This window comes from Oncorhynchus gorbuscha, linkage group LG02 (assembly GCF_021184085.1).
Source record: "Oncorhynchus gorbuscha isolate QuinsamMale2020 ecotype Even-year linkage group LG02, OgorEven_v1.0, whole genome shotgun sequence".
NCBI classification, from domain to species: Eukaryota; Metazoa; Chordata; class Actinopteri; order Salmoniformes; family Salmonidae; genus Oncorhynchus; species Oncorhynchus gorbuscha.
Window position 1 is genome coordinate 48,809,801 of NC_060174.1, and position 25,529 is coordinate 48,835,329.

Below are 25,529 nucleotides of genomic sequence, written 5' to 3' on the forward strand. Positions count from 1 at the left end.
TGGTCTGCCTGTCAATGTCAGTGAAATGAGCAGCTAGTGATGACTCTGAGGTTAGAGGTCCCTTCCCTAAAGGCTGCTATGGGCTATGGAATGCTGCTGGCCAACCAGTCCCATATACCCTGTCTCCCAGCACCCCAGCCCCAGGGTCCAGCTCGACCTTACACCACTCCACCCACAGGGTCTAGCCCAAACCCCATCTGTTCACTGGTCTCGTGACCAGTGGCCTCAATGTGTGGCTCTTTGCCACTCTAAAAATCAATTTCTTACATAAGGTTCTGTGAATATCCCTGTGTGTTCCTCTCAGATGGGCCATCAAACAGGAGGGGCTGAGAAGAGCGGGCCAATGGAAACAGTCCAAGGTAGAGAACCCAGAGTGGAACAAGCTGACCTCCATGTGGCCCTCTCTGCCCAGTGGAGAGCTCAACCAGGTGAGCCCTCTTCTTGTATGGGTCAGTGCGAGACCCATGGTACACCTGGAACTGGTCCGGGGTACATACACTCAGTCCAGTGAGTGCTAGTCTCTGAGGGGTCCAGAATAAAATGAAGGCCTATATCAAAGCAACCCAGACAGCCGTTGTCAATGGTCCACAACACATACAGAGCACTCTAGATAATATGTGTATGTATTGGCTGAGGAATCTCTCTGAGAACCCCGGTCTGTTAGAGTGAGGAGCAACATGCTGACTGACTGTCAGAGTGGATCTGTGTTGCTGTTATGCCATGGCATATCTCCTCCTGTCTGTCTGTCTGAAGGATCAGATGAGGCAAGTCGGACAGGAGCATGACAGGCTTGTTTGGAACGAATCGGTCCACTGGGCACAACCACTGACTGACAGGTTCACATTTTACACTCAATGAATAGAGACTAACAAATGTTTAGCTGGTTGTTTTATCATGAAATCGTATAATGGAATAATCATAAGGTGTGTGTGTGCGTGTGCAAGATATTAAAGATATCCTGTGCTTTTCAGATTTTGTGCAACCTTAACTTGCCATGGAAGTGCAGTTTGCTCATTCATTTGTACAGACAGTGTTGAGACACACACTAGAGGGGGAAATTACCAGGCTACTTTACACCTCTGAATGCCCCTGCAGGACCTAAGATGCCACTGGAGGGTGCCCTAGTCCCCTGTGCGCCACCACTTACTGACTCCAACAGGAAATGGCACTGTTTCAGACCTGCACCACTGAGATTGAGGGTACTGAGAAACAGACAGGGGGTAGAAAAGGCCAAGGCCATAACTGTTACAGTACCCAACCTCACACTGAACACTTGGTGAGGACAATATCCTCTCAGATCTTCTACATCCCTCCTCTCTGACACTGACAACTACATCTGAAGAATGTGGGTACATCTCATTCCACATCCACTATAGGCAACACAATATTGTCAATTACAGTTCCATTATAAATATGGTGTAGTATACCAGTGGTATAGTAGCATCAGTCAAAAGCCTGTAGCATCTGTAAAGTAAGTCACTCTGGAGAAGAGATTCTGATAAATTACTAAAATGTACATGTAAATGATAGCGATAGTCTCAAATGAGATGATTTATGTAGATGTATTCATTTAGCTTCAGATCATATATGTATTAGCACATTAGGCCTGATTCAGAAGTAAGAGGACTCTACTGTTCACCAATCATTTGGAAAAGAATGCATAGCCTTCAACCCCCCACACAACCCACCAATGAATGTTCATTCACTCAAGGTAAAGTCAAGCCTGAAATTGGAGTTTCTGATCCAGGAATATAATTTGTACCTCCTAATTAACTCAATCAGTTCTCCGTCTTTGGAGCAAAGTAAATAAAGCTGCCCCGGGTTCCCGTTTACAGATGAGCACATGCAGCCTGCCTGACCTTTGATCTTTCAGTCTGTGTCAGCCTTCCTTACGGGCTCAGGCCTGGAATCTGGGGCATCATTTGCATAAGTTAATTCCTCGTTACGATCCCCCTCGCAGCCATGCGAGGCCAGGGAATAGAACTGATTATGATTCTGCTTCCCTCCATTCATCTGTGCAGTAGGAAGCCGCCCGCACAGCACAGCACAGAGACTCAAAGCAGAAAGAGGCACCAGCAGGGAGAGGGAAAACAGTAACAAGGCAGAAATCCACAGCCTTGGGTTTCAGCAGTTCCTTGAGAGGTAAAACCTCAAGTTGAATTGAAATATATTCATGACGAAGAAATATATGTATTTTCATTTCCCCTCGTGGTTGGGAAGGGAAGAACAGTACAGCCAGTCTAGACTGTAATGCTTTCTTCTCAGGTGCACAGAGTCTCTATATCTGCCCCACGCTGCTCTCAGGCTCTTCCTCACAGACTGCAGGGAGAGAATTAAAAGTTCACTCAAGTCTTTCCTCTCTGTGTCATTGAGGTGTATGTGTCCTGTGTGCAGCCTTGGGTTAACCCTCATCTCAGCCGTGGGTTAAACCTCATCTCAGCCGTGGGTTAAACCTCATCTCAGCCGTGGGTTAAACCTCATCTCAGCCGTGGGTTAAACCTCATCTCAGCCGTGGGTTAACCCTCATCTCAGCCGTGGGTTAACCCTCATCTCAGCCGTGGGTTAACCCTCATCTCAGCCGTGGGTTAACCCTCATCTCAGCCGTGGGTTAACCCTCATCTCAGCCGTGGGTTAACCCTCATCTCAGCCGTGGGTTAACGACCTCATCTCAGCCGTGGGTTAACCCTCATCTCAGCCGTGGGTTAACCCTCATCTCAGCCGTGGGTTAACCCTCATCTCAGCCGTGGGTTAACCCTCATCTCAGCCGTGGGTTAACCCTCATCTCAGCCGTGGGTTAACCCTCATCTCAGCCGTGGTAGAATGTCAAAACAGCGCCGCCTTCTCCACCTGGAGCCGGACGTGTCCCAGATCCGCCACTACTGCACCCTCTTAGCCCTCTGGCTAAGCTGCTTTAAAACAAACATACAGCCATCGTTTCCGTGGGGTTGCACAGGGTACTCTGTTTCACTAGCACCAGTGCTCCATTTTTGCTGGGTGCTTGTTCCAGTGCTTTCTCTCTCTCTCTCTGTTTTTTCTCTCTATAGGTTGCAGCAGCGCGGTAGGAGCATCACACAGGCCCACAGACAGCAGTTCGAGTTCAGTAAGGGCCAGATAGTTAGCTGCAGAAACCCCTGTCTGGCTGTGGGTCGCTGGCAGTGGGGGGAGGTGGGGTAAAAGCAGGGTCAGTTGGTGTGCAGTAACCCCTCTTACTCAAACCAACGTTGGACACTGAATGAGGGAGAGAGGTAGGAGAATGGGCCCCATGTGAATTGATACTAATGTCAGAGCGTGACCCTGTCTGTCTATCCTCCCACGTCACACTGATATATTAGTTGACCCCCTTTGGCCCTGTCTAGGGCACTGTACTGTACCTATGAGATCCAGGCACGGACAAAATGACAGGGTCAAAGGTCTTTTCGAGTTCTCGGAAGCCATAGGGAAACGTTTATGAAAGTAGTTGTTATAAAGAGACTCTGTTTTGATTATTGTTTGTCTCTTCACACAGGACTCATCATCTGTTGGCCAACCCTGAGCTGGTGTTGTCTGTTTCCATGACTACCATCCCCCCCAGGAGACTCCTGCTCTGAACCCCGTCTCCTCACAGGCTGCTCTGTAGTCCTACAGGTAAGACTCACTGACAAGCAAACAACAACAACAACAACGAACAAGTACAACAACAAGTACATACTGAAAGTATCATGGTTTGACCTCTTTCATATACTGCCTGTTCAGAAATATAAGCCCTATAGTTACGGAGTAGCCAACCAGAAGTGAGGCTGGTTTCCAGATCGCACGGTTCTGAGTGCATTCTACACCTCATCTCTGGACCAGGAAGTGACTGCAGCCAATCAGGCCTCCGTGTGTGTACCGCCTGTGTGTCCCCAGAACCACTGCACCAGCAGGTATACCAGAACCAGTCCAGAACAACTACTGCAGTACACTGTACTTGACACAGTGTTAGGTATCCATACCCATTCTGTTCTGCTGTACATTCTTAGTGTATTCTGTGGTTCTATGCGCTGGTTGTGAGGATTATAGGAAGATTAGAAAGGAGTGGTACATTTTGGATACCAACTGTACATTCTTCTTTGTTTATTTGGGAATAATGTTGTGTCTGTACAGTATTGCATACTCTCGAAAGAATTCTGTATGCACTATACCAGAGGAGGCTAGTTATTGGAGGGGCTCAGTGTAATGGCTGGAATATAATTATGGAACGGATTCAGATAACGTTGTTTCCATGTGTTTGATGTGTCTGGTACCGTTCCATTTATTCCATTTCAGCCATTTACAATGAGCTGGTCCTCCTATATCTCCTACCACCAGCCTCCTCTGTACTCCACAGTATCTCCTACTGTGCTATGTGGGGGGCAGGGTTTCTCCTTCGCCAGGTCAGGTGTGAGTGGGAGGCAGAGTGAAGGTGTGTCCTAGCTGTTCCACTGGGCTGAGAGGGAGAGGAGTTCTCCAGAAGCCTCCTCCAGGATCCTCCTCCCTCTGCTGCATGGCCAGTCACAACCACCAGCTCAGCCCGACTGGACACTTCAGGATCCTGAAGGTCCACCAGGTAGTGCAACCTGGACTTGGAGGTAGACGTAACATAGTCAATGTAAAATCTCCCTCCATTTAGTATGATTATGGTACGTTTCGTATGGTATGTGTTCCTTTGTGGACGTCCATCATCTGTTTCGTATAATATGTTACGAATTACAATTCACATGATATGTTACGGATTTCAATTAGCGGTGGCTAACTTTAGCCAGGGTTAGGGGAAGGGTTGTCTAACATGCTAAGTAGTTGCAAAGTTGATAGTTAGCTCAAATGGGTTGCTAGACGTTCGTGTTACACACCCCCCCATCCTCCCCAACCAAGTTTTTAGCCTTCTCTCTTATGTAACCATACCCAACGTAACATATCATACTAATTTTATTATCACACATTTACTGTGTTATATCTAGTCTTTGAGGCCAGGCTGGCTAGTGGAACATCCAATATCCCCCTACAGCATTCCCTGAAATCAAGTGGGTGTGAAATTCATTATCCAAGGCGGTGCAGATGGCTGCACTGAAGTAAACATGTTCTCCTTATGAACCCCCAGGAGATTGTGTGTATGTGTATGGGTGTCTGTCTGTGTCTGCATATCTGTCTGTGAGGGACTAAGACTCCAGCTGTGTCCTCCTGCAGACGGAGCTCAGTGAGTCTGCGGCAGACGTCACTCTGCAGCGTCTAGACGTGTGTCTGGGAGTCACTGAGGACGGAGGCTGCGATGCTGCAGAAGCAGACGCCGTCCCCAGAGGTGTGCAGCGCAGCCCAGAGCAAGCCGAGCGTGAAGCTCCTGGCCCACAGGAATGGGCAGGGGGCACTAGAGGAGGGCCAGCTGGTCACGGTGGCAACAATGCCTCTGAGGCTCCACAGGGGCCACTGAAACAGGCAAATAGACAGTGTATGACGTTGTTGTTTTCTAGGTGGACGGTATGAATTGAATGTATGAGTTTCTGTGTATCTGTAGTTGTTGTCAGAGTGCAGCCGCCTGCTCCAGCTAACCAAAGCTTCGGTGCTCACCCTGCATCAGCTCAAAGCCTGGGCCCTCAATGACTGTATGCCGGATGACACAGACACACAGAGGTTAGATTGCCTTTCTGATAACCAGTCTGTTGACTTTTGACACTGACCTCTCCTCCAACCTCAGGTTCAGAGACAGTGTTCCAGGTGAGTGCTGAGGACATGAGCTCTGTAGATGAGGGTCTGCTGACGCTAATACTGAGGTCCCCCATCCATGTCTGGGTGTCCTGTGGAGAGCCCTACCTCGCTTCAGATGGTGAGATGCACACACACACACACAATGGTGCTTGCATTTGCTAAGGGAATTTTGATATTATGAAATTAGATGTAAATAAATGTCATTTCCTTGCTCCTTTCCCTTACTACTACAGCACATTAGTCCATCCGGTTTATTCTTGTTCAGTTATTTTCTTGCTTGTGGGTGAATCTTGGCAGCATTGCCCTGGGGGGGGGGAGGCCCAACCCAGACGAGACGCTTCTGCATTTAATAACACATTTCACGCATGGCCTGTAATGGCGAGATGCTAATGAGACGTGTGTTTTGCTGCCTGGATGATGATTTTGCAGATAATGTTCTCTTTGCTTAAGCCTTGTACGAACTCTAGGCAACAATTAGGGGGTTCGCAAAGCACTGCACATTTCTATACACATAATCCCGGCGTGTGCGTTATGTTGCCTCAGTTGTCAGGAGAAGAGAGAAGCTGCAGAGGGCTTTGTGGCTCCCGAAGGAGAGGGAGTACTGACTGACCTGGGGATGAAGAGACACAAGATGAGGCACCTGAAAGCTTTGCTCTGCTTTCCATCCATCATGGCTGCTGTGGCTTCATGAAATACGGGGCGATAATGCATCCCAGTGAACGTATTTCAATTCTGTGACATTTGAAAACCTAGTTTCGTGTGGCAAGCATTATCTACCATCCCTGACCTGACCGTTGTGAATCCATGTGGCGAAACCGAATGTAAACTGGCGAGAGGAGGATGGTGGAACCCGGCCATCCCGCGTCCTCATCATGTACTATGGGGGAATAAACTAGATTTGCTCATTCAATGACATTGCAGCTCCGTTAGTATAGGCAGTGTTCCTCCTTGTACGCACGGGTACAATCTTGGGTGTAGAATGGCCCCTAACAGTGTTCTCTCTCTACCCCTGCGTTCACCCAGCCCGCCAGTTCTCCAGACCGGGCCAAGCCTCCCTGCTACCCACCCAGAGTCCTGCCAGGCCTGTAGTTGATGAGCAAAGCTGGCTACAGCCCAGCCATGAGGAACTGACTCTGGACCAGGAGCTGCACAACACTGAGGTATGGATGTACTTGTTGCACAACAAAATAATAATACTTGCACTTGTCTTTTCCTACTAGCTCTGACTTTGCTGATAACGACTTTACTGAGGAACAAATGTACTTACAGCGACTGGGATATGTGGTTGTCTCACCCAGCTACCTTAAAATGAATGCGCTTCACTATAAATCGCTCTGGATAAGAGCAACTGCGAAATGACTAACATGTCCAATGTGAAACTGTATCACTGGTAGAGACTCTGAGAGCACTCTTCTGATATAAGCACGGTACTGAGGAGCATGGTAGTAGCAGGGATTTGATCCTTCCGAGGTTAGATGGTGACCTTATAAGGGTTTTGATCCTTCCGAGGTTAGATAGTGACCATATAAGGGTTTTGATCCTTCCGAGGTTAGATAGTGACCATATAAGGGTTTTGATCCTTCCGAGGTTAGATAGTGACCATATAAGGGTTTTGACTCTTCCGAGGTTAGATAGTGACCGTATAAGGGTTTTGACCCTTTCGAGGTTAGATAGTGACCTTATAAGGGTTTCGATCCTTCCGAGGTTAGATAGTGACCTTATAAGGGTTTTGACTCTTCCGAGGTTAGATAGTGACCGTATAAGGGTTTCGATCCTTCCGAGGTTAGATAGTGACCTTATAAGGGTTTTGACCCTTCCGAGATTAGATAGTGACCGTATAAGGGTTTTGATCCTTCCGAGGTTAGATAGTGACCTTATAAGGGTTTCGATCCTTCCGAGGTTAGATAGTGACCTTATAAGGGTTTTGACCCTTCCGAGATTAGATAGTGACCGTATAAGGGTTTCGATCCTTCCGAGGTTAGATAGTGACCTTATAAGGGTTTCGATCCTTCCGAGGTTAGATAGTGACCTTATAAGGGTTTTGACTCTTCCGAGGTTAGATAGTGACCGTATAAGGGTTTCGATCCTTCCGAGGTTAGATAGTGACCTTATAAGGGTTTTGACCCTTCCGAGATTAGATAGTGACCGTATAAGGGTTTCGATCCTTCCGAGGTTAGATAGTGACCTTATAAGGGTTTCGATCCTTCCGAGGTTAGATAGTGACCTTATAAGGGTTTTGACCCTTCCGAGGTTAGATAGTGACCTTATAAGGGTTTCGATCCTTCCGAGGTTAGATAGTGACCTTATAAGGGTTTCGATCCTTCCGAGGTTAGATAGTGACCGTATAAGGGTTTCGATCCTTCCGAGGTTAGATAGTGACCTTATAAGGGTTTCGATCCTTCCGAGGTTAGATAGTGACCGTATAAGGGTTTCGATCCTTCCGAGGTTAGATAGTGACCGTATAAGGGTTTCGATCCTTCCGAGGTTAGATAGTGACCTTATAAGGGTTTCGATCCTTCCGAGGTTAGATAGTGACCTTATAAGGGTTTTGATCCTTCCGAGGTTAGATGGTTTTGATACCTTATAATCATGTGGCGTTGACAATCCCTTTTTCTCTTTACAGACTCGACTTGCTGAGATGGAGGCCCTCCCAGAGAAAGGCCACAGGCCTCTTCCACAGAAGACCTCCCAGGAACTGTACCATCAGCCTGATGTCAAAAGAGTTCAGGTGTACCACAGTGGAGACAGGCATGTATCTGTCCACGTCTAGGGGCAAAGCATCGAAGAGGTACTTCCTCCAAATAGAGAGTCCGATATATCATACTCCAGTCTAGATTGTCTATGGGGCGCCGTTTGTAGCATGCTATATTTTGTGACAAAGAGAGCGGAGGCGCCAGGTAGCCTAGCAGTTAAGAACGTTGGGCCAATAACTGGTTTGAATCCCTGGCTATGGGAAAAACCTGTCAATGTACCCTTGAGCAAGAGCACTTAACCCTGATTGCTCCTGTAAATCTCTCTGGATAAGAGCGTCTGCTTAAATGACTCGTGTGAATTTCATGCCGCAGAATTAATATTTTTCACAAAACATAGCTAGCACGTGACAAACAGCGCCCCCCTATATCTCCTCGGTGACTGTGTTGCTATATGTTGCAGCTGCTGAGCTGCAGTACTGTGAGGCTGGCCCTGTCCAGGTCCGCCCCCAGGCTATACGCTGCAGACGGCAGGCTTCTGAGCTCCTGGGTGGACATCCACAGGGACATGCTGCTGTGTGTGTCAACAGGACAGCCCTTCATTAGCCCTGATGATCAGCAGGCCCTGGTTCACCTCTAAACTCTGACCCCTCCTACTGACTGTCACACAGAGAGTAGGGGTTATTCTGATGTTTCGGTTAATAGAAAGAAAGTGAAATACATTCCTGTAAATTGCTCATTTATACAGATCTACTTACGTGAGCATTTGAGCTGTCTTTTCTCTTTGTCCAGATTGTGGGGACAAGATTGAGATGAGAGCTACCTTCGCTCGAAAAAAATGAAACGTCCCTTTGTCAGGACCCTGTCTTTCAAATATAAAAATCAAAATAACTTCAACATATCTTCATTGTAAAGGGTTTAAACACTGTTTACCATGCTTGTTCAATGAACCGTAAACAATTAATGAACATGCACCTGTGGAACCCGTCGTTTTCCAGACGGTAGGCAATTAAGGTCACAGTTATGAAAACTTAGGACACTAAAGAGGCCTTTCTACTGACTCTGAAAAACACCAAAGGAAAGATGACCAGGGTGAACATGACCAGGCATGCTACAAGGAGGTATGAGGACTGCAGATGTGGACAGGGCAATAAATTGCAATGTCCGTACTGTGAGATCCCTAAGACAGCGCTACAGGGACACAGGACGGAGAGCTGATCCTCCTCGCAGTGGCAGACCACGTGTACCAACACCTGCACAGGATCGGTACATCCGAACATCACAACAGCGGGACAGGTACAGGATGGCAACAACAACTGCCCGAGTTACACGAAGAACTCACAATCCCTCCATCAGTGCTCAGACTGACTTGTAGGCCTGTTGTAAGGCAAGTCCTCACCAGACATCACCGGCAACAACGTCGCCTATGGGCACAAACCCACCGTCGCTCGCCCAGACAGGACTGGCAAAAAGTGCTCTTCACTGACGAGTCGCGGTTTTGTCTCACCAGAGGTGATGGTCGGATTCTCGTTTAGCGTTGAAGGAATGAGCGTTACACCGAGACCTGTACTCAGGATTGATTTGGAGGTGGAGGTTCCGTCATGGTCTGGGGCGGCGTGTCACAGCATCATCGGACTGAGCTTGTTGTCGTTGCAGGAAATCTCAATACTGTGCATTACAGGGAAGACATCCTCCTCCCTCGTGTGGTACCCTTCCTGCAGGCTCATCCTGACATAACCCTCGAGCATGACAATGCCACCAGCCATACTGCTCGTTCTGTGCAAGGTTTCGTTTTGTAGATGACATCGCCGAAGTCGAGGATCGGTAGGATAGTCAGTTTTACTAGTGTGTGAATCATTGACCTTGGTTTGTTATGATATATATGTATGATGATGATGATGATGATGATGATACTATTGAATTCGAACCATAATAAACACTATTCAGAACCAAAGAGGAATAATGTATGCTTTGTCTTCTCTTCAGATTTGTCTGAAGGAATTTACTGTAAATGCACCATACCCTTCTGTAAGCTCGAGTTGATTTCAAGTTTCAGTTGATTTGTCACATGCACAGGGTACAGCAGTTGTAAAACAACAGGGTAGCCTAGTGGTTAGAGCATTGGACTAGTAAACGGAAAGTTGCAAGTTCAAATCCCCAAGCTGACAAGGTACAAATCTGTTGTTCTGCCCCTGAACAGGCAGTTAACACACTGTTCCTAGGCCGTCATTGAAAATAAGAATTTGGTCTTAACTGACTTGCCTAGTAAAATAAAGGTTTTATAAAATAAAAAACAAGAAATACGAGAGAATACCGGGTGACGTGACTGTTGATTGCTGTATAATTGGATACTAGTGTCTCAACAGCACCTCCTAGAGCCAAGTAATCTAATGAAGGAAGGCAATTTGATACACCTCCATACTTTACAAAAAATGGGTGTGGCTTTTGATTGTAAAGTATCCCTGTCCTGAAGTAGGTTCCAAAACATTTGTCAGCCAATGCTTAAGACGAACAGTAGATGGCAGTAATGCACCAGATTTCCATTAGTGTACCAACCAAAGCAAAGCACACAATAGGCTGGCTACCTTACTACCCCAGTACTCTTTATTACTGTCCATCTCTGTAAACTTCTTATTTTGCGCAGAACAACAGCTGAGCTGTAACTGCTGCAGGCAGTGTTGTGGGTAATGATGTGGAGATTTAGGGCTGGTAATTGGAGGATTACAAGTGTTGATCGAGAACAGAAGTGGACTGTTTACCCCAGCTTTACTCTTGGGCTTATATGAATCGTCTGCCGTGACTATTATTTAACATACAGTCTCCCAGATAATTGGGAGCGTTCTCCAAAGTAATTCCTGATTTTTATGATTCTCTCTATATATAATTCCTTCTAAATCTCAAAGATTAAATGTTCTTTTCGTGGCTTGCATTTATTAGAAAGTGGTTCAATGAGAGTTACGTTGGAGATCTTAATCGGATGACATTGCAGACACATGGCCTTTTCTTTTCAGCTCTTGGTACAGTATGATGTAATAGAAGGCGTTTCAGTTGGACGTTATGATGACCATTCAGTCCAAGCTCAAGTTCAAGCTACACTCTTAGGGACAAAACGGTGCTATCTCGAACCTAAAAGGGTTCTTGACAATGGCCATAGGATTTACCAAGACACCACAAACAGGTCTGGGACCAGGCTCGGTGACAACACGGAGATGACTTTCATCCATGTCCTGGATTCTGCCCTGGGGAAATGCTCTACTTCTAAAATACACCTTTGTGATGTCAAGGAAGGGAACCGCTGGACTACACCTACATAGCCCCACTCCTAATGAGACCAATTCTAATGAAGCTGAATGTTAATGGATAGGTCCAACCAGGAGAGGCCTGAGGAGAGCAGCTGGCTACTCCAAAGCGAGACAGACGGGCCATGCTGCACGACTGTCTGCCTTGCACCTTAGTAAGTACGGTAGTTATAGTAAACTAACAAATGATGCAAAATACTGTAGAATACTATACTACACACTGTAGTATCCCTTGATCATGTGTAGTACTTACTATAGAATTGTGTTGTATACTGTAGAATACTACAGCAAATACTACAGTATAATTTACACACAATGGTTGTAAATACTACAGTATTATTCTTTTTTTAGAAATTATTATTCAATTAAATACTGTAATGTGAAAACATTACAGTATTTAATTGGCCTATACTCTGCCAATTTCCTCTCCCCCATGTACCAATTTGTGTCACCCGTAAGTGAGAAACCTATATGCCAAGTATAGACCATATATTGTGTTCCTTACAGGTTATAGAAAATATCCATTCCGACTCCAGTCCTACCTACCTCCAGGTCACAGAATGTTGGTGGCAGGGGATGGGCTCATGGCGGTGGCTGGAGCGGAATGAGTGGAATGGTATCAAATGGTTTCCATGTGTTTGATAACATCCCTCTGTTCCGGCCATTATTCTCAGCCATTCTCCCCTCAGCAGCCTCCACTGTTACAGCTTATGAACAATTTGCTCTTTTACTATTTCTCCGGGAGGTTTCCTCAAGGAGAAAGCCTCCACTTCGATGTCTAAAATAATTCTATAGAAACGCCATAGTAAATACTACAGTAATGTAAATAAAAACACTACAGTAAATACTGCAGTCTATAACCTGTAGGGAACACAATATATGGTCTTTACTTGGCACATACAGTAGGTGTCTCACTTATGAGTGGCACAAATTGGTATATGGGGAGGGGCATTGGTAGAGTATATGCTAATTAAATACTGTAGTGTTTTTGCAGAAACTGTAGTATTATTATTATTTTTACATGTGAATAATACTGTATAATTTTTTTTTTAAAATGTGAATAATACTGTAGTATACTACATTCTTCAAAACACTACAGTAATTACTATAGCATATACTATAGTGAAATGTAAATGCTACAGTATACTACAGTTACCTACAGTAAGGTCTGCAGAAACACTACACTGAATACTATAGTATTTATATCATAGTATACTATAGTATTTTTTCATGTTGGTAGGACATTAAAACGTTACCACTCTGGCGGTTTGACTCCCATTACTTTTAATGATTTTAAATGAGCTGAACCCATTGGCTTGTTTCTGCTTTTTTAAACAACTTTTCTTTCTATTGCCTCTGGGTCCTCTGTTGTGGGCTATTGGCTTTGAGGTCCTGGCCATGGAAATCAGCTGGATTTCCACCTGTCCGTGTGACAATGTATCACATTGTTGGGACAGAAATTGCACGAGCAATAGAAATGTGGGTTGTTTGGAGATCAATAAAATGTAGGATGTCTCTAGAATGTAGCTTCTCTCGTCTGAATTGCTTAGTTAGGGAGAAATGACCATGATGTTGTTTCCAAATAGCGAAAGATGTGTCTGCACCTGCACTCTGTACTTTCTTACAATAGCCTTGTGTGTAAATAAAAAAAATTAAAAAATAAATAGATATGATCTCAATTAAGAAGTATTGTTTCACCTTTTTGGGAGTTGTGTGTCAATCATCATCATTCATTACTAGTTACAGTAATTCCTCTATTTATTTTGGGCCCACCAGTATTCCTGTACAACAAACAACACTTCCCACTTCACTCCTGAGCATTTGGAGTCCGTTTGGATCTCTCAGCACGTTACTGCCTCCCCATCCATATTCATAGGCCCACTTTGAATGACAGCAATTGAAGGGAAAGGACCGTGAAACTCATCCTGTTATCCTAGTTTTTACGATGCCTGAAAGGAGCGTGTGTTACTGATCTAAAATTGAATATCACAATTCCTCCGACAAGGCCCTGGTTCAGCCGTCACAGAGCACAGGAGAGGCCATGGCTCATTCTACGCTCTACCAATGCAGTATTGTAATAGCTTTAACAGTTGTCAGCCCGGAGTGATAATTTACAGTCTCACGCCTCCATCTGTGATACAGAAGATGCACATCGCTTCGGTAAAGCCTATACGAGATGCATCTCGGGAAATATACATTAGAAAACGTGGCATTAAAATTCACGAGTGAGATTTGGGTTTAATTCATGCAGTGTGCGCCCCGAGCTGTATATTTACATGCTTCAGTGTTTATAAAGCGTCCGAGTGTGAGTTGGGAGAGAGAGGGTTGACATATAATGAGGATTTAACTAGGAGGCGCCGAGAAATGGATTTCATAAAGTGCAGGGGATATTTGATTGGATGTCTTCTACAATGGATGTACCCGCTGTGCTCCTTGCACTGGCTCCACCAGACTATAGCCTCAGAAGCAGTCCATTTCCAATGCGAGCTACACTGTTTGCTCCCCAGAGCGCTTTTGTAAATGTGTAACTACTTTTCAGCTTCATCCATCTTTTTGGAAAATCGCTTCCTCAGTTCTCCGTTCCCATTTTCTGACCATTTCATTGTATAGGCTACATATTCCATGGGTTTAACTATTTCCTCCAAAAAAATGCATTCAACTTTAGCTTGCTTTGGATTTATCACGGGAGTATAATTAAATCAGGAATATGACTCATGTGTAGGCAGCTTCAGTCCTTTGATACTGGTATGCTTTGGTATGATTTAATTTGAGCTAATCATGCTGGGACCAAAGAAAGGTTTTATTATTTCCTAAGTAACTATTGTATTAATGATTTATCCAGAAAGGAACATGTGCATTTCCAGTATGCCAGTGAGTGGGCTATCTGGAAATACTAAGCATTCACTCACAATGACGCAAGCAGCATCCACACACCTTTGTTCAACCATCGACCATCCTCTGTGACCTTCACCGCAAACGGTACATGGAGGCGCACGCTGTACAGCAAACTGCCAACTCCACTGTGTACGACAGAACCTTGCACTTCCACTTAGACTGACAGCCATATCCATCACAAAGACAAGTCATTATCAAATCTCTCCCGGCAGACCTGTTTCACCTTTCCTTCTATGGGTAAATTGAGGCCATGTGTCGCATTTCTAACCTCATACCTTTGATAAACCTGCCCTGACAACGCTGATGATTAATGGAAGGGGAAAAGCATTGAATTGGGATTGAGAGACACAGGGCAGATGAATGACAGGCGACCAAATTAGGTTGTGTTCTAAATGACTTCTCATCAAAACGATATTAACCGGCCTCCTTATCAACACCACCGAGTAATTGTTTATTCAAGTCCCCCCCCCCCCACACACACACACACACATTAAATCCCCTTACAATCAGAAAGGGTGAGCATACAGGTGTGTAATGCACAACATGGTGACAAGGTGATGGCAAGGCCAGGGAGCCACTGTGGTCGGATCGATACTTCATTTAGCCACCCAGGTTTAGTCTCTCGCTCCTGTATCACACTCAACATCAGCTTCCTGTATCACACTCAACATCAGCTTCCTGTATCACACTCAACGTCAGCTGTATCAAACCAAAGAAACAGCTTTCTGGAAACACCGACCAAAACGATGGCTGTCGTTATTTCCCCAGGAGGACACACTGGGGTGATTAAAGATACCCAAGGTGCCCGTGCGAACTCACACGCGCACACTGCAGCGGTGGTCAGATAAAAAGGTCGTTCGTAAGAGTTACAAGGAAGAGAAAAAGGTCATGGGACACTGATTTGGTGGATGGGGGGGAGAAAAAAAGTGTCAGCATCCCTTCATGTCTATTTGGAATCATAAGCCTATTCGTTGAGGCTTTATTTTACTGGATGGGAACAAAGCCGATATGGGAAACCTGGCTCTCATCAATACATCTAAAGTGGCATCCGTTTCGAAAGGCTATGGCTTTGAACACACATAAAACGACACAGGGAGTGTACCACAAGGTGAATACTAATTCCACCTGCATTTCGCCATGCTAAATTGTGAACAACATCATCACAGCATGAGAGGGAGCACACAGACTACTGAGTAGGATTACAGTACATTGATGAGGTAAGAAAAGGTACCGTTTGGGTTTGAAACGGTATAAACTCTGCTCAGGCAAAGTTTCGAGAGACCCGTGACATTGGAGTCATTGTTGTTTTGATTTTGTGTATTGTTTCGTCTTCTCCCAACAATGTTATTTATCTGAGTGACTCTGGCTAGTCTTTCCCTGCATCCTCCCCTGAATGTGGGGGTTGTATATGATGCCACTGTATTGGACTGTCCTCTAATTATTGAACAAGTCAAAATTGACAAACACATTTTCTACTCAGGGGTCAAAGGCCAAGGAAATAGCGGGGCTGCCTCGCTGAAGATGTGACATCATTCCCAAAGTAGAAGTCATTTCCGCAAAGAAACTAGACTGTCGGACCATTTGTCAATAGCAAACGTGCTGTTTTTAGAAAATTGACACATAGCTAGAAACACCAGTACATAAACGGTTTTTCATCAGATCCTTATGAGTTTCACAACTGAGGTGGAGAGGCCAATGGAGGAAGAACATATGGGGCTGGCAGAGAATTGGGGAGTTGATTGGTTTTGTATGTGTGTATACGTGTGTTTGTATGTGTGTGTGTCAGAGGTGGCTGGTGGGAGGAGCTATAGGAGTATGGGCCCATTATAAAGTCTGGAATGGAATAAATGTAACAGTATCAAAACATATGGAAACCACATGTTTGACTCCGTTCCATTTATTCCATTCCAGCCATTACAATGAGCCCGTCCTCCTATAGCTCCTACCACCAGCTTCCTCTGGTGTGTGTGCGTGTGTGTGTTGGGGGGGGGGTCTTATTTGTATCTCCTTCCACTGATTACCTCAGCTGCTGAATCAGTCAATACTGTTCCAAAGGGTGGGCTCAAGCCAGGCTGCTGTATTTCTGCATTCACTCGGACCCACCAGACCACTGCTGCTTGAAAGAACCGCTGCATTCTGTGAGCAGCAAGCCTATTGATTTATTTACCTAGCATTATGGATTTGTTCACTTCATCATTATTATTTTTTGAGGTCGACTGAGGGGCATATGTTCCCACACAGGGGACTGTACTGTCGCTACTGTAGATAGCTCAAAAGAAATAGAAGGTGGACTTGAATTGTAAGCAACATGGTCTCACAGGTATAAGTGGCTTTTCTTCTAACCTGTTTTATTGTCAGCTTGTGTTTATTGTTTGCTAGATAACTTCCCATTTCTGCCATCAACTGAACCATGTAACCCTGCATAGATGGTGGCATACCAGCATTTGACATGACAGACGGCATGAAATACTCACCAGTCTGGTTGCCATGGCACTGAAGCCCTTCAGCCTGTCATCACACTCTAAGATAACAGTTAAAGACAGAGCAAAGGAGGAGAGGCATGGATATGAGAGCTGAGAAATATCCATCCTTACGCACACTGCATGATTCTCACACACACACACACACACACACACACACACACACACACACACACACACACACACACACACACACACACACACACACACACACACACACACACACACACACACACACACACACACACACACACATACACACACACACACCCCTATGGACCAGATATTGTGATCTATGAAGAAGTGAGGTGTAAATCAACACTACAGAAACTGAAACAAGTGTACAAACTTGTAGGTAACGGAAGGTAACTTTTTTCCCCCAAAAAGTTACAACTATATGAGAGTAGAATAACCATGAGGTAATTGCACGGGGTCAGGTCACCAATCCATTAGTAGAAAAGTAGAATCATTTATTTGCTGAAGGTGCATTACAGGACAGGGTGAGGTAACGGCACTCAGACCTAGTCACTTCCTCTGAGAGATCAGACCACCTCAATTGTTACTGCATAGGATCTCAAGACTCTGCATACAGCACTTGCACAGCACTTCCCCTATTGTTCATGTATACATTCTTCTAGCTTGCTAGCCCCGGCCTGCTAACTGCCTGAATCGCCGTGTCTCCGGCCCGTCGAGCCACTCACTGGACCCCTATGATCACTCAGCTACGCATGCCTCTCCCTAATGTCAATATGCCTTGTCCATTGCTGTTTTGGATAGTAATTGTTGCCTTATTTCACTGTAGAGCCTCTAGCCCTGCTCAATACGCCTTAGTTAACTCTTTAGTTCCACCTCCCACACATGCGGTGACCTCACCTGGTTTAAATTATGTTTCTAGAGACAATATCTCTCTCATCATCACTCAGTGCATAGGCTTACCTCCACTGTATTCACATCCTACAATACCTTTGTCTGTACATTATGCCTTGAATCTATTCCACCGTGCCCATAAACCTGCTGCTTTTACTCTCTGGTCCGAACGTACTAGACGACTAGTTCTTATAGCATTTAGCCGTACCCTTATCCTACTTCTCCTCTGTTCCTCTGGTGATGTAGAGGTTAATCCAGGCCCTGCAGTGCCTAGCTCCACTCCCATTCCCCAGACACTCTCAATTGTTGACTTCTGTAACCGTAAAAGCCTTGGTTTCATGCATGTTAACATTAGAAGCCTCCTCCCTAAGTTTGTTTTATTCACTGCCTTAGCACACTTTGCCAACCCGGATGTCCTAGCCGTGTCTGAATCCTGGCTTAGGAAGACCACCAAAAACCCAGAAATTTCCATCCCTAACTATAACATTTTCCGACAAGATAGAACTGCCAAAGGGGGCGGAGTTGCAATCTACTGCAGAGATAGCCTGCAGAGTTCTGTCTTACTATCCTGGTATGTGCTCAAACAATTGGGGCTTCTACTTTTAAAAATCCACCTTTCCAGTAACAAGTTTCTCACATTTGCCGCTTGCTATAGACCACCTTCTGCCCCCAGCTGTGCCCTGTACACCATATGTGAATTGATTGCTCCCCATCTATCTTCAGAGCTCGTGCTGTTAGGGACCTTAAACTGGGAAAAGCTTAACACCCCGGCCATCCTACAATCAAAGCTTGATGCCCTCAATCTCACACAAATGATCAATGAACCTACCAGGTACAACCCCAAATCCGTAAACACAGGCACCCTCATAGATATCATGCTAACCAACCTGCCCTCCAAATACACTTCTGCTGCCTTCAACCAGGATCTCAGCGATCACTGCCTCATTGCCTACATCTGTAATGGGTCTGCAGTCAAACGACCACCTCTCATCACTGTCAAACGCTCCCTAAAACACTTCAGTGAGCAGGCCTTTCTAATCGACCTGGCCCGGGTATCCTGGAAGGATATTGACCTCATTCCGTCAGTAGAGGATGCCTGGTTATTCTTTAAAAGTGCTTTCCTCGCCATCTTAAATAAGCATGCCCAATTCAAAAAATGTAGCACCAGGAATAGATATAACCCTTGGTTCACTTCAGACCTGACTGCCCTTGACCAGCACAAAAACATCCTGTGGTGAACTGCATTAGCATCGAATAGCCCCCGCGATATGCAACTTTTCAGGGAGGTTAGGAACCAATATGCACAGGCAGTTAGGAAAGCAAAGGCTAGCTTTTTCAAACAAAAATGTGCATCCTGTAGCACAAACTCCAAAATGTTCTGACACGCTGTAAAGTCCATTGAGAATAAGAGCACCTCCTCCCCGCTGACCACTGCACTGAGGCTAGGAAACACTGACACCACCTGTAAATCTGTGATAATTGAGAATTTCAATAAGCATTTTTCTACGGCTGGCCATGCTTTCCACCTGGCTACCCCTACCCCGGTCAACAGCCCTGCACCCCCCACAGCAGCTTGCCCAAGCCTCCTCCATTTCTCCTTCACCCAATCCAGATAGCTGATGTTCTGAAAGAGCTGCAAAATCTGGACCACTACACATCGGCTAGACAATCTGGACCCTCTCTTTCTAAAATGATCCGCCAAAATTGTTGCAACCCCTATTAATAGCCTGTTCAACCTCTCTTTCATATTGTCTGGGATCCCCAAAGATTGTAAAGCTGCCACATTCTAGACCCAAACTGCTTACAGACCTATATCTATCCTACCCTGCCTTTCTAAGGTCTTCGAAAGCCAAGTTAACAAACAGATCACTGACCATTTCGAATCCCACCGCAATGCAATCTTTTTCCCGAGCTGGTCATGGGTGCAGCTCAGCCACGCTCAAGATCCTAAACGATATCATAACCGCCATTGATAAGAGACAATACTGTGCAGCTGTATTCATCAACCTGGCCAAGGCTTTCGACTCTGTCAATCACCACATTCTTATCGGCAGACTAAACAGCCTTGGTTTCTCAAATGACTGCCTCGCCTGGTTCACCAACTACTTCTCAGATAGAGTTCAGTGTGTGAAATCGGATGGCCTGTTGTCCGGACCTCTGGCAGTCTCTATGGGGGTGCCACAGGGTTCAATCCTCGGGCCGACTCTTTTCTCGGGAGAGATGAAGGTTGAAAGTCATGCGTCCTCCGATACACAACCCAACCAAGCCGCACTGCTTCTTAACACAGTGTGCATCCAACCCGGAAGCCAGCCACACCAATGTGCCGGAGGAAACACCGTGCACCTGGCCACCTTGGCTAGCGCACACTGCGCCCAGCCCGCCACAGGAGTCGCTGGTGCGTGATGAGACAAGGACACCCCTACCGACCATGCCCTCCCTAACCCGGACGACGCTAGGCCAATTGTGCGTCGCCCCACGGACCTCCCGGTCGTGGCCGGTTATGACAGAGCCTGGGCGCGAACCCAGGGACTCTGATGGCACAGCTGGCGCTGCAGTACAGCTCCCTTAACCACTGCGTGACCCGGGAGGCCTGGCTCCAGGTAATTTATAAGTCTTTGCTAGATAAAGCCCCGCCTTATCTCAGCTCACTGGTCACCATAGCAGCACCCGCCCGCAGCACGCGCTCGAGCAGGTATATTTCACTGGTCACCCCCAAAGCCAATTCCTCCTTCAGCCGCCTTAACTTCCAGTTCTCTGCTGCCAATGACTGGAACGAACTGAAAAAATCACTGAAGCTGGAGACTCATATCTCCCTCACTAGCTTTAAGAACCAGCTGTCATAGCAGTTCACAGATCACAGCACCTGTACATAGCCCATCTGTAAATAGCCCATCCAACTACCTCATCCCCATACTTTTTAAAATTGTATTTCTTTTTCTCCGTTGCACCCCAGTATTTCTACTTGCACATCTATCACTCCAGTGTTTAATTGCTATATTGTAATTACTTCGCCACTATGGCCTATTTATTGCCTTTACCTCCCTTATCCTACCTCAGTTGCACACACTGTATATAGACTTTTTCTATTGTATTATTGACTGTATGTTTGTTTATTCCATGTGTAACTCTGTGTTGTTGTTTGTGTCGCACTGCTTGGTTTTATCTTGGCCAGGTCGCAGTTGTAACTGAGAACTTGTTCTCAACTAGCCTACCTGGTTAAATAAAGGTGAATTTAATTGTTTTATTTTTTATTATAGAATACATGAAGACTTACTTTTTCCTTCACACCTTTGCTGGTACTGATTGCACGCATTCCGAAAGCAAAATGCAGTAGCGGGACATAATGGTATGTCAATATCACTAATCATTTCCAAGTGTGCAAATCAAATTTTATTTGTCACATGCGCCGAATACAACTGGTGTAGATCTTACCTTGTAGTGCTTACTTCAAGCCCTTAAACAATGCAGCAAAGGGGAAAAAATCAACTAAAGTAAAAAATAAAATAAAGTTACAATAAAATAACGAGGCTATATATAAAGGGGGTACTGGTGCCAAATCAATGTGTGGGGTACAGGTTAGTCAAGGCAATATGTACATGTACAGTGCATTCGGAAAGTAGTCAGAACCCTTCACTCTTTCCACACTTTGTTACATTTAAGCCTTATTATAACATTGATCAAATAGTATTTTTTTCCTCATCAATCTTCACACAATACCCCATAATGTCAAAGCTAAATGTATTTTTTTTTTTTTTACTGAAATATTACATTTACATAAGTATTCAGACCCTTTCCTCAGTACTTTGTTCTTGGATATGACTCTACAAGCTTGGCACACCAGTATTTGGGGAGTTTCTCCCATTCTTCTCTGCAGATCCTCTCAAGCTCTGTCAGGTTGGATGGGGAGCGTCGCTACACAGTATTTTCAGGTCTCTCCGGAGATGTTTGATCAGGTTCAAGTCCGGGCTCTGGCTGGGCCACTCACGGACATTCAGAGACTTGTCCTGAAGCCATTCCCACGTTCTCTTAGCTGTGTGCTTAGGGTCATTGTCCGGTTGGAAGGTGAACCTTTGCCCCAGTCTGAGGTCCTGAGCACTCTGGAGCAGGATTTCATCAAGGATCTCTTTACACTTTGCTCCGTTCATCTTTCCTCCAATCTTGACTAGTCTCCCAGTCACTGCTGCTGAAAACATCCTCACAGCTGCCACCACCATACTTCACCGTAGGGATGGTGCAAGGTTTCCTCCAGACATGACGCTTGGCATGCAGGCAACTGAGTTAAATCTTGGTTTCATCAGACCAGAGAATCTTGTTTCTCATGATCTGAGAGTCTTTTGGCAAACTCCAAGCGGGCTGTCATGTGCCTTTTACTGAGGAGTGGCTTCCGTCTGGCCACTCTACCATAAAGGCCTGATTGGAGGGGTGCTGCAGAGATGGTTGTCCTTCTGGAAGGTTCTCCCATTTCAACAGAGGAACTCTGGAAGTCTGTCAGAGTGACCATCGGGTTCTTGGTCACCTCACTGACCATTTTCCCCCATATGCTCAGTTTGGCCCGGCGGCCAGCTCTCGGTTAGAGTTTTGGTGGATCCAAACGTCTTCCATTTAGGATCGATGGTGGCCACTGTGTTCTTGGGGACCTTCAATGCAGCATACCTTTTTTGGTACCCTTCCCCAGATCTGTGCTTCGACATAATCCTGTCTCAGAGCTTTACAGAGAACGCCGTCGACCTCATGGCTTGATTTGTGATCTGACATGCATTACCAACTGTGGGACCTTATATAGACAGGTGTGTGCCGTTCCAAATCATATGCAATCAATTTAATTCTCCACAGGTGGACTCCAATGAAGTTGTAGAAACATCTCAAGGATGATCAATGGAAACAGGATGCACCTGAGCTCAATTTCGAGTCTCATAGCAAAGGATCTGAATGCTTATGTAAATAAGGTATTTCAGTATTTATGTCTAAAAAAATAGATTTTCGCTTTGTCATTATGAGGAATTATGTGTAGATTGATGATGTTTTATTTAATCCATTTTACAATAATGCTGTAACGTAACAAAATGTGGAAAAAGTGAATGGTCTGAATACTTCCTGAATGCACGGTAAAGTGACTATGCATAGATAATAAACATCTACGAGCAGTAGCATTAAAAAAAAAGGGGTGGGGGTCAGTCAAGTAGTCCAGGTAGTTTGCCATTGGTTTAATATACACGGCTAGGACCTTACATTTTACAGTACAAATGTGTATTTAATTTGGTGTATTTGTCTTTCTTTATATATTATGTATAATACGTTTTAATAGGCAACAATGGCTATGTGAGCCCAATTGTAGGCTATCCAAAAATATAAAGAGTAAAAAATTATAATAATAGTTTGCTTGAAATCCTATTTCAAATTCTACAAACAGTGGTCCCAGTGCAGTCCCCTCCGCGTCTCCCTGTGCTTCTGTACTGCTCTCTGACCCCGGTGGCAGTCCTCTCGCACTGCACCCCCCCTCCTTCTCTTTTCACATCGAGGCTCCTTACTCGCTCGTTGCCTGTCTGTCGCATTTCCTCAATAGCCAGCCGAGGGTCTCTCAGGGTCGAAGGTTCTGCCCTGCTTGCCACGACCTCCACCTGAATTCTCTGCGTTACCTATGGGACCGCGTTTTTGAAAACAGATCGGTTTAACCCGGAGCAGTTATTGGCCGAAGGAAAGGAACTCGCTACCCGTTTGGCAAGAAAATCGTTGGGGAAAAAATAACGAGGAAGGCACAAAGCGGTGGGTTAGAGGTGGCTTGTCATTTACGAGCCATATGGATACAGAGGTTTCTGCAGAGGCTATAGATGTTGCTATTCGTACTATTTTTTTAGATGCAATAACTTGGTTTATGTTTGTATTTTATTCTCTGTAATGCAGGATACAATAAATTAGGAACAACACAATCGTGTAATCTCTGGTGTCAGAGGTCCAATTTGGTCTCTTTCCATATTTCTCTTTTTAGGCTGATTGGTAGAAATGGTGCGTAGTTTTTTTTATTATTCCCTCTTCAAAATGTTGCAGTGTGAAACAAAAGAGGGAACCGATTTTTCGTAAAACATCCTCTTACAATTTAGTTTGTAAGACAATCAGCTTGTTGAAGTTGAGTGGTGGAAAATGTAGTCTTGTCTGCATCTCTGTTAATTTGCTCATGTTAAAATCGTCTGGGTAGTTTTTATTTCACCAGGCAAGTCAGTTAAGAACAAATTCTTATTTACAAAGACGGCCTAGGAACAGTGGCTATGTAACTGCCTGTTCAGGGGCAGAACGACAGATTTGTACCTTGTCAGCTCGGAGGTTTGAACTTGCAGCCTTCCACTTACTAGTCCAACGCTCTAACCACTAGGCTACCCTGCCGCCCCCCTAGTTATGTTTTTGTGTTCACTTTTTATTGTCTTGACCATTTTAAAGTGGTTTGGTCAAAGTTCACTTCTGTCATCTAGCCAATAGGCCTACTACTGCAACTATATAATTCACTTGGTTACATCGTATCAATTTACTGAGTCACTATTACATTTGGTCAAGATATTTTCTACTACATCATTGTTAGGTTTTAATGTCTGAGCTTATTTGTTTTATCCTATCTACTGCCTGTCAAATCTAGCAGCAGAAACGAACAAGACATGTATGGCTTCTTTTCTGATATTAGTGGTTGAGTTATTATTGTAACTCTGTATTCTGAATGTTTTCTTGCTGAGGTTTTTTTGTACAGTACTCAGTTAATGCTGTCATTTAGTTTATTTGAATCAAGGCTCAGTTAATGTTGTCATTGATTGATGATACGGCACAATTATTGTACATGACGATTTCCTACTCGCTTTCTGTTTGCCGCGGTACAGATTATCCAGAGGGCCGGTGGGTCTTGAGTTGGTGAGCTGAGCGGGGCCATTCTGAATGATGTCTGCTTCCTAGGATGGTCCTGGATCCTGGTAAACTAACTGCCCATGTCCCTAGCAGTGGAGCCATGGCTCACAGAACCCCCCCCTCTCAGGGCAAGGTGACCATCACTGTGGACGAGTACAGCTCCAACCCCACACAGGCCTTTACCCACTACAACATCAACGAGAGCCGCTTCCAACCACCCCATGTCCACATGTGAGTGTCTATCTATCCACAGACTGCGTTATGTCTGTCTCTCTTTCATCTGACGGGCCTTTACAGTGCACAGAGTATTGATTGATGGGGTTCAAACTAAAGAAAGTGAATATATAGACATCTGTCCTCACTACCTCTACCACCAACCCCCAGCTGGTGGTGCCTCTATTCTATTCTCACCAGATATTAGCTTGTGATTCATATAGAAGACTAGATGGAGGATGATTTTATTTCATTGGATTGGTTTGTGAGTTATCCGCCCTGCCAAATAATCTAGAGTGGTGGAGGTCACCTTTTCATGTTATCAACTTAACGGAGGTCAGAGGGTTTATAAGCTATTTAACAATGTTCCTTTGACCTCTGGGTCACAGTTCAATTGTAAGTAACTTGCCTATTGACTTCTGAATCATTAGGATGTAATGAGTGTTGCTGTGGATGGAGGTGGGTTGGCCCGGGGTGGTCAGAGGGGGAGGCAGGTGCTTCTG

General features: G+C 45.2%; 2 protein-coding genes and 1 long non-coding RNA gene across 3 annotated transcripts in view; all 3 read left to right on the plus strand.

The window, feature by feature from the left end:
• The first annotated feature begins 322 nt into the window (after window positions 1–322).
• On the plus strand, window positions 323–4,088 carry LOC123993015. Its single transcript, XR_006831347.1, has 3 exons — window positions 323–428; window positions 3,506–3,624; window positions 3,733–4,088. It is a non-coding gene; the product is annotated as an uncharacterized LOC123993015 (long non-coding RNA).
• A 142-nt stretch (window positions 4,089–4,230) lies between these two features.
• LOC123993021 (doublecortin domain-containing protein 1-like) lies at window positions 4,231–8,654 on the plus strand. The gene is made up of 5 exons (XM_046294755.1): window positions 4,231–4,564; window positions 5,182–5,440; window positions 5,687–5,815; window positions 6,721–6,857; window positions 8,321–8,654. The coding sequence occupies exons 1-5, from the start codon at window positions 4,502–4,504 to the stop codon at window positions 8,465–8,467; spliced, it is 735 nt and encodes a 244-aa protein (XP_046150711.1). The 5' UTR covers window positions 4,231–4,501; the 3' UTR covers window positions 8,468–8,654.
• A 14,795-nt stretch (window positions 8,655–23,449) lies between these two features.
• The window catches only part of LOC124003623 (metallophosphoesterase MPPED2-like), a 48,940-nt gene continuing 46,860 nt past the window's right edge, over window positions 23,450–25,529 (plus strand). Inside the window, exons 1-2 of the mRNA XM_046312039.1 lie at window positions 23,450–23,691; window positions 24,789–25,044. Of these exons, the coding sequence (XP_046167995.1) occupies window positions 24,863–25,044 (182 nt within the window). The 5' untranslated portion in view covers window positions 23,450–23,691; window positions 24,789–24,862. The remainder of the gene's footprint in view (window positions 23,692–24,788; window positions 25,045–25,529) is intronic.

What these genes read in the sequence shown, in the direction of transcription:
- LOC123993021 (XM_046294755.1), top strand. Translation starts at nt 4,502, where the DNA reads ATGGCCAGTCACAACCACCAGCTCAGCCCGACTGGACACTTCAGGATC. An exon ending in GAAACAGGCAAATAGACAGT is followed by an intron (nt 5,441 to 5,686) that starts GTATGACGTTGT and finishes CTCCAACCTCAG; the next exon opens with GTTCAGAGACAGTGTTCCAG. An exon ending in GCCCTACCTCGCTTCAGATG is followed by an intron (nt 5,816 to 6,720) that starts GTGAGATGCACA and finishes GCGTTCACCCAG; the next exon opens with CCCGCCAGTTCTCCAGACCG.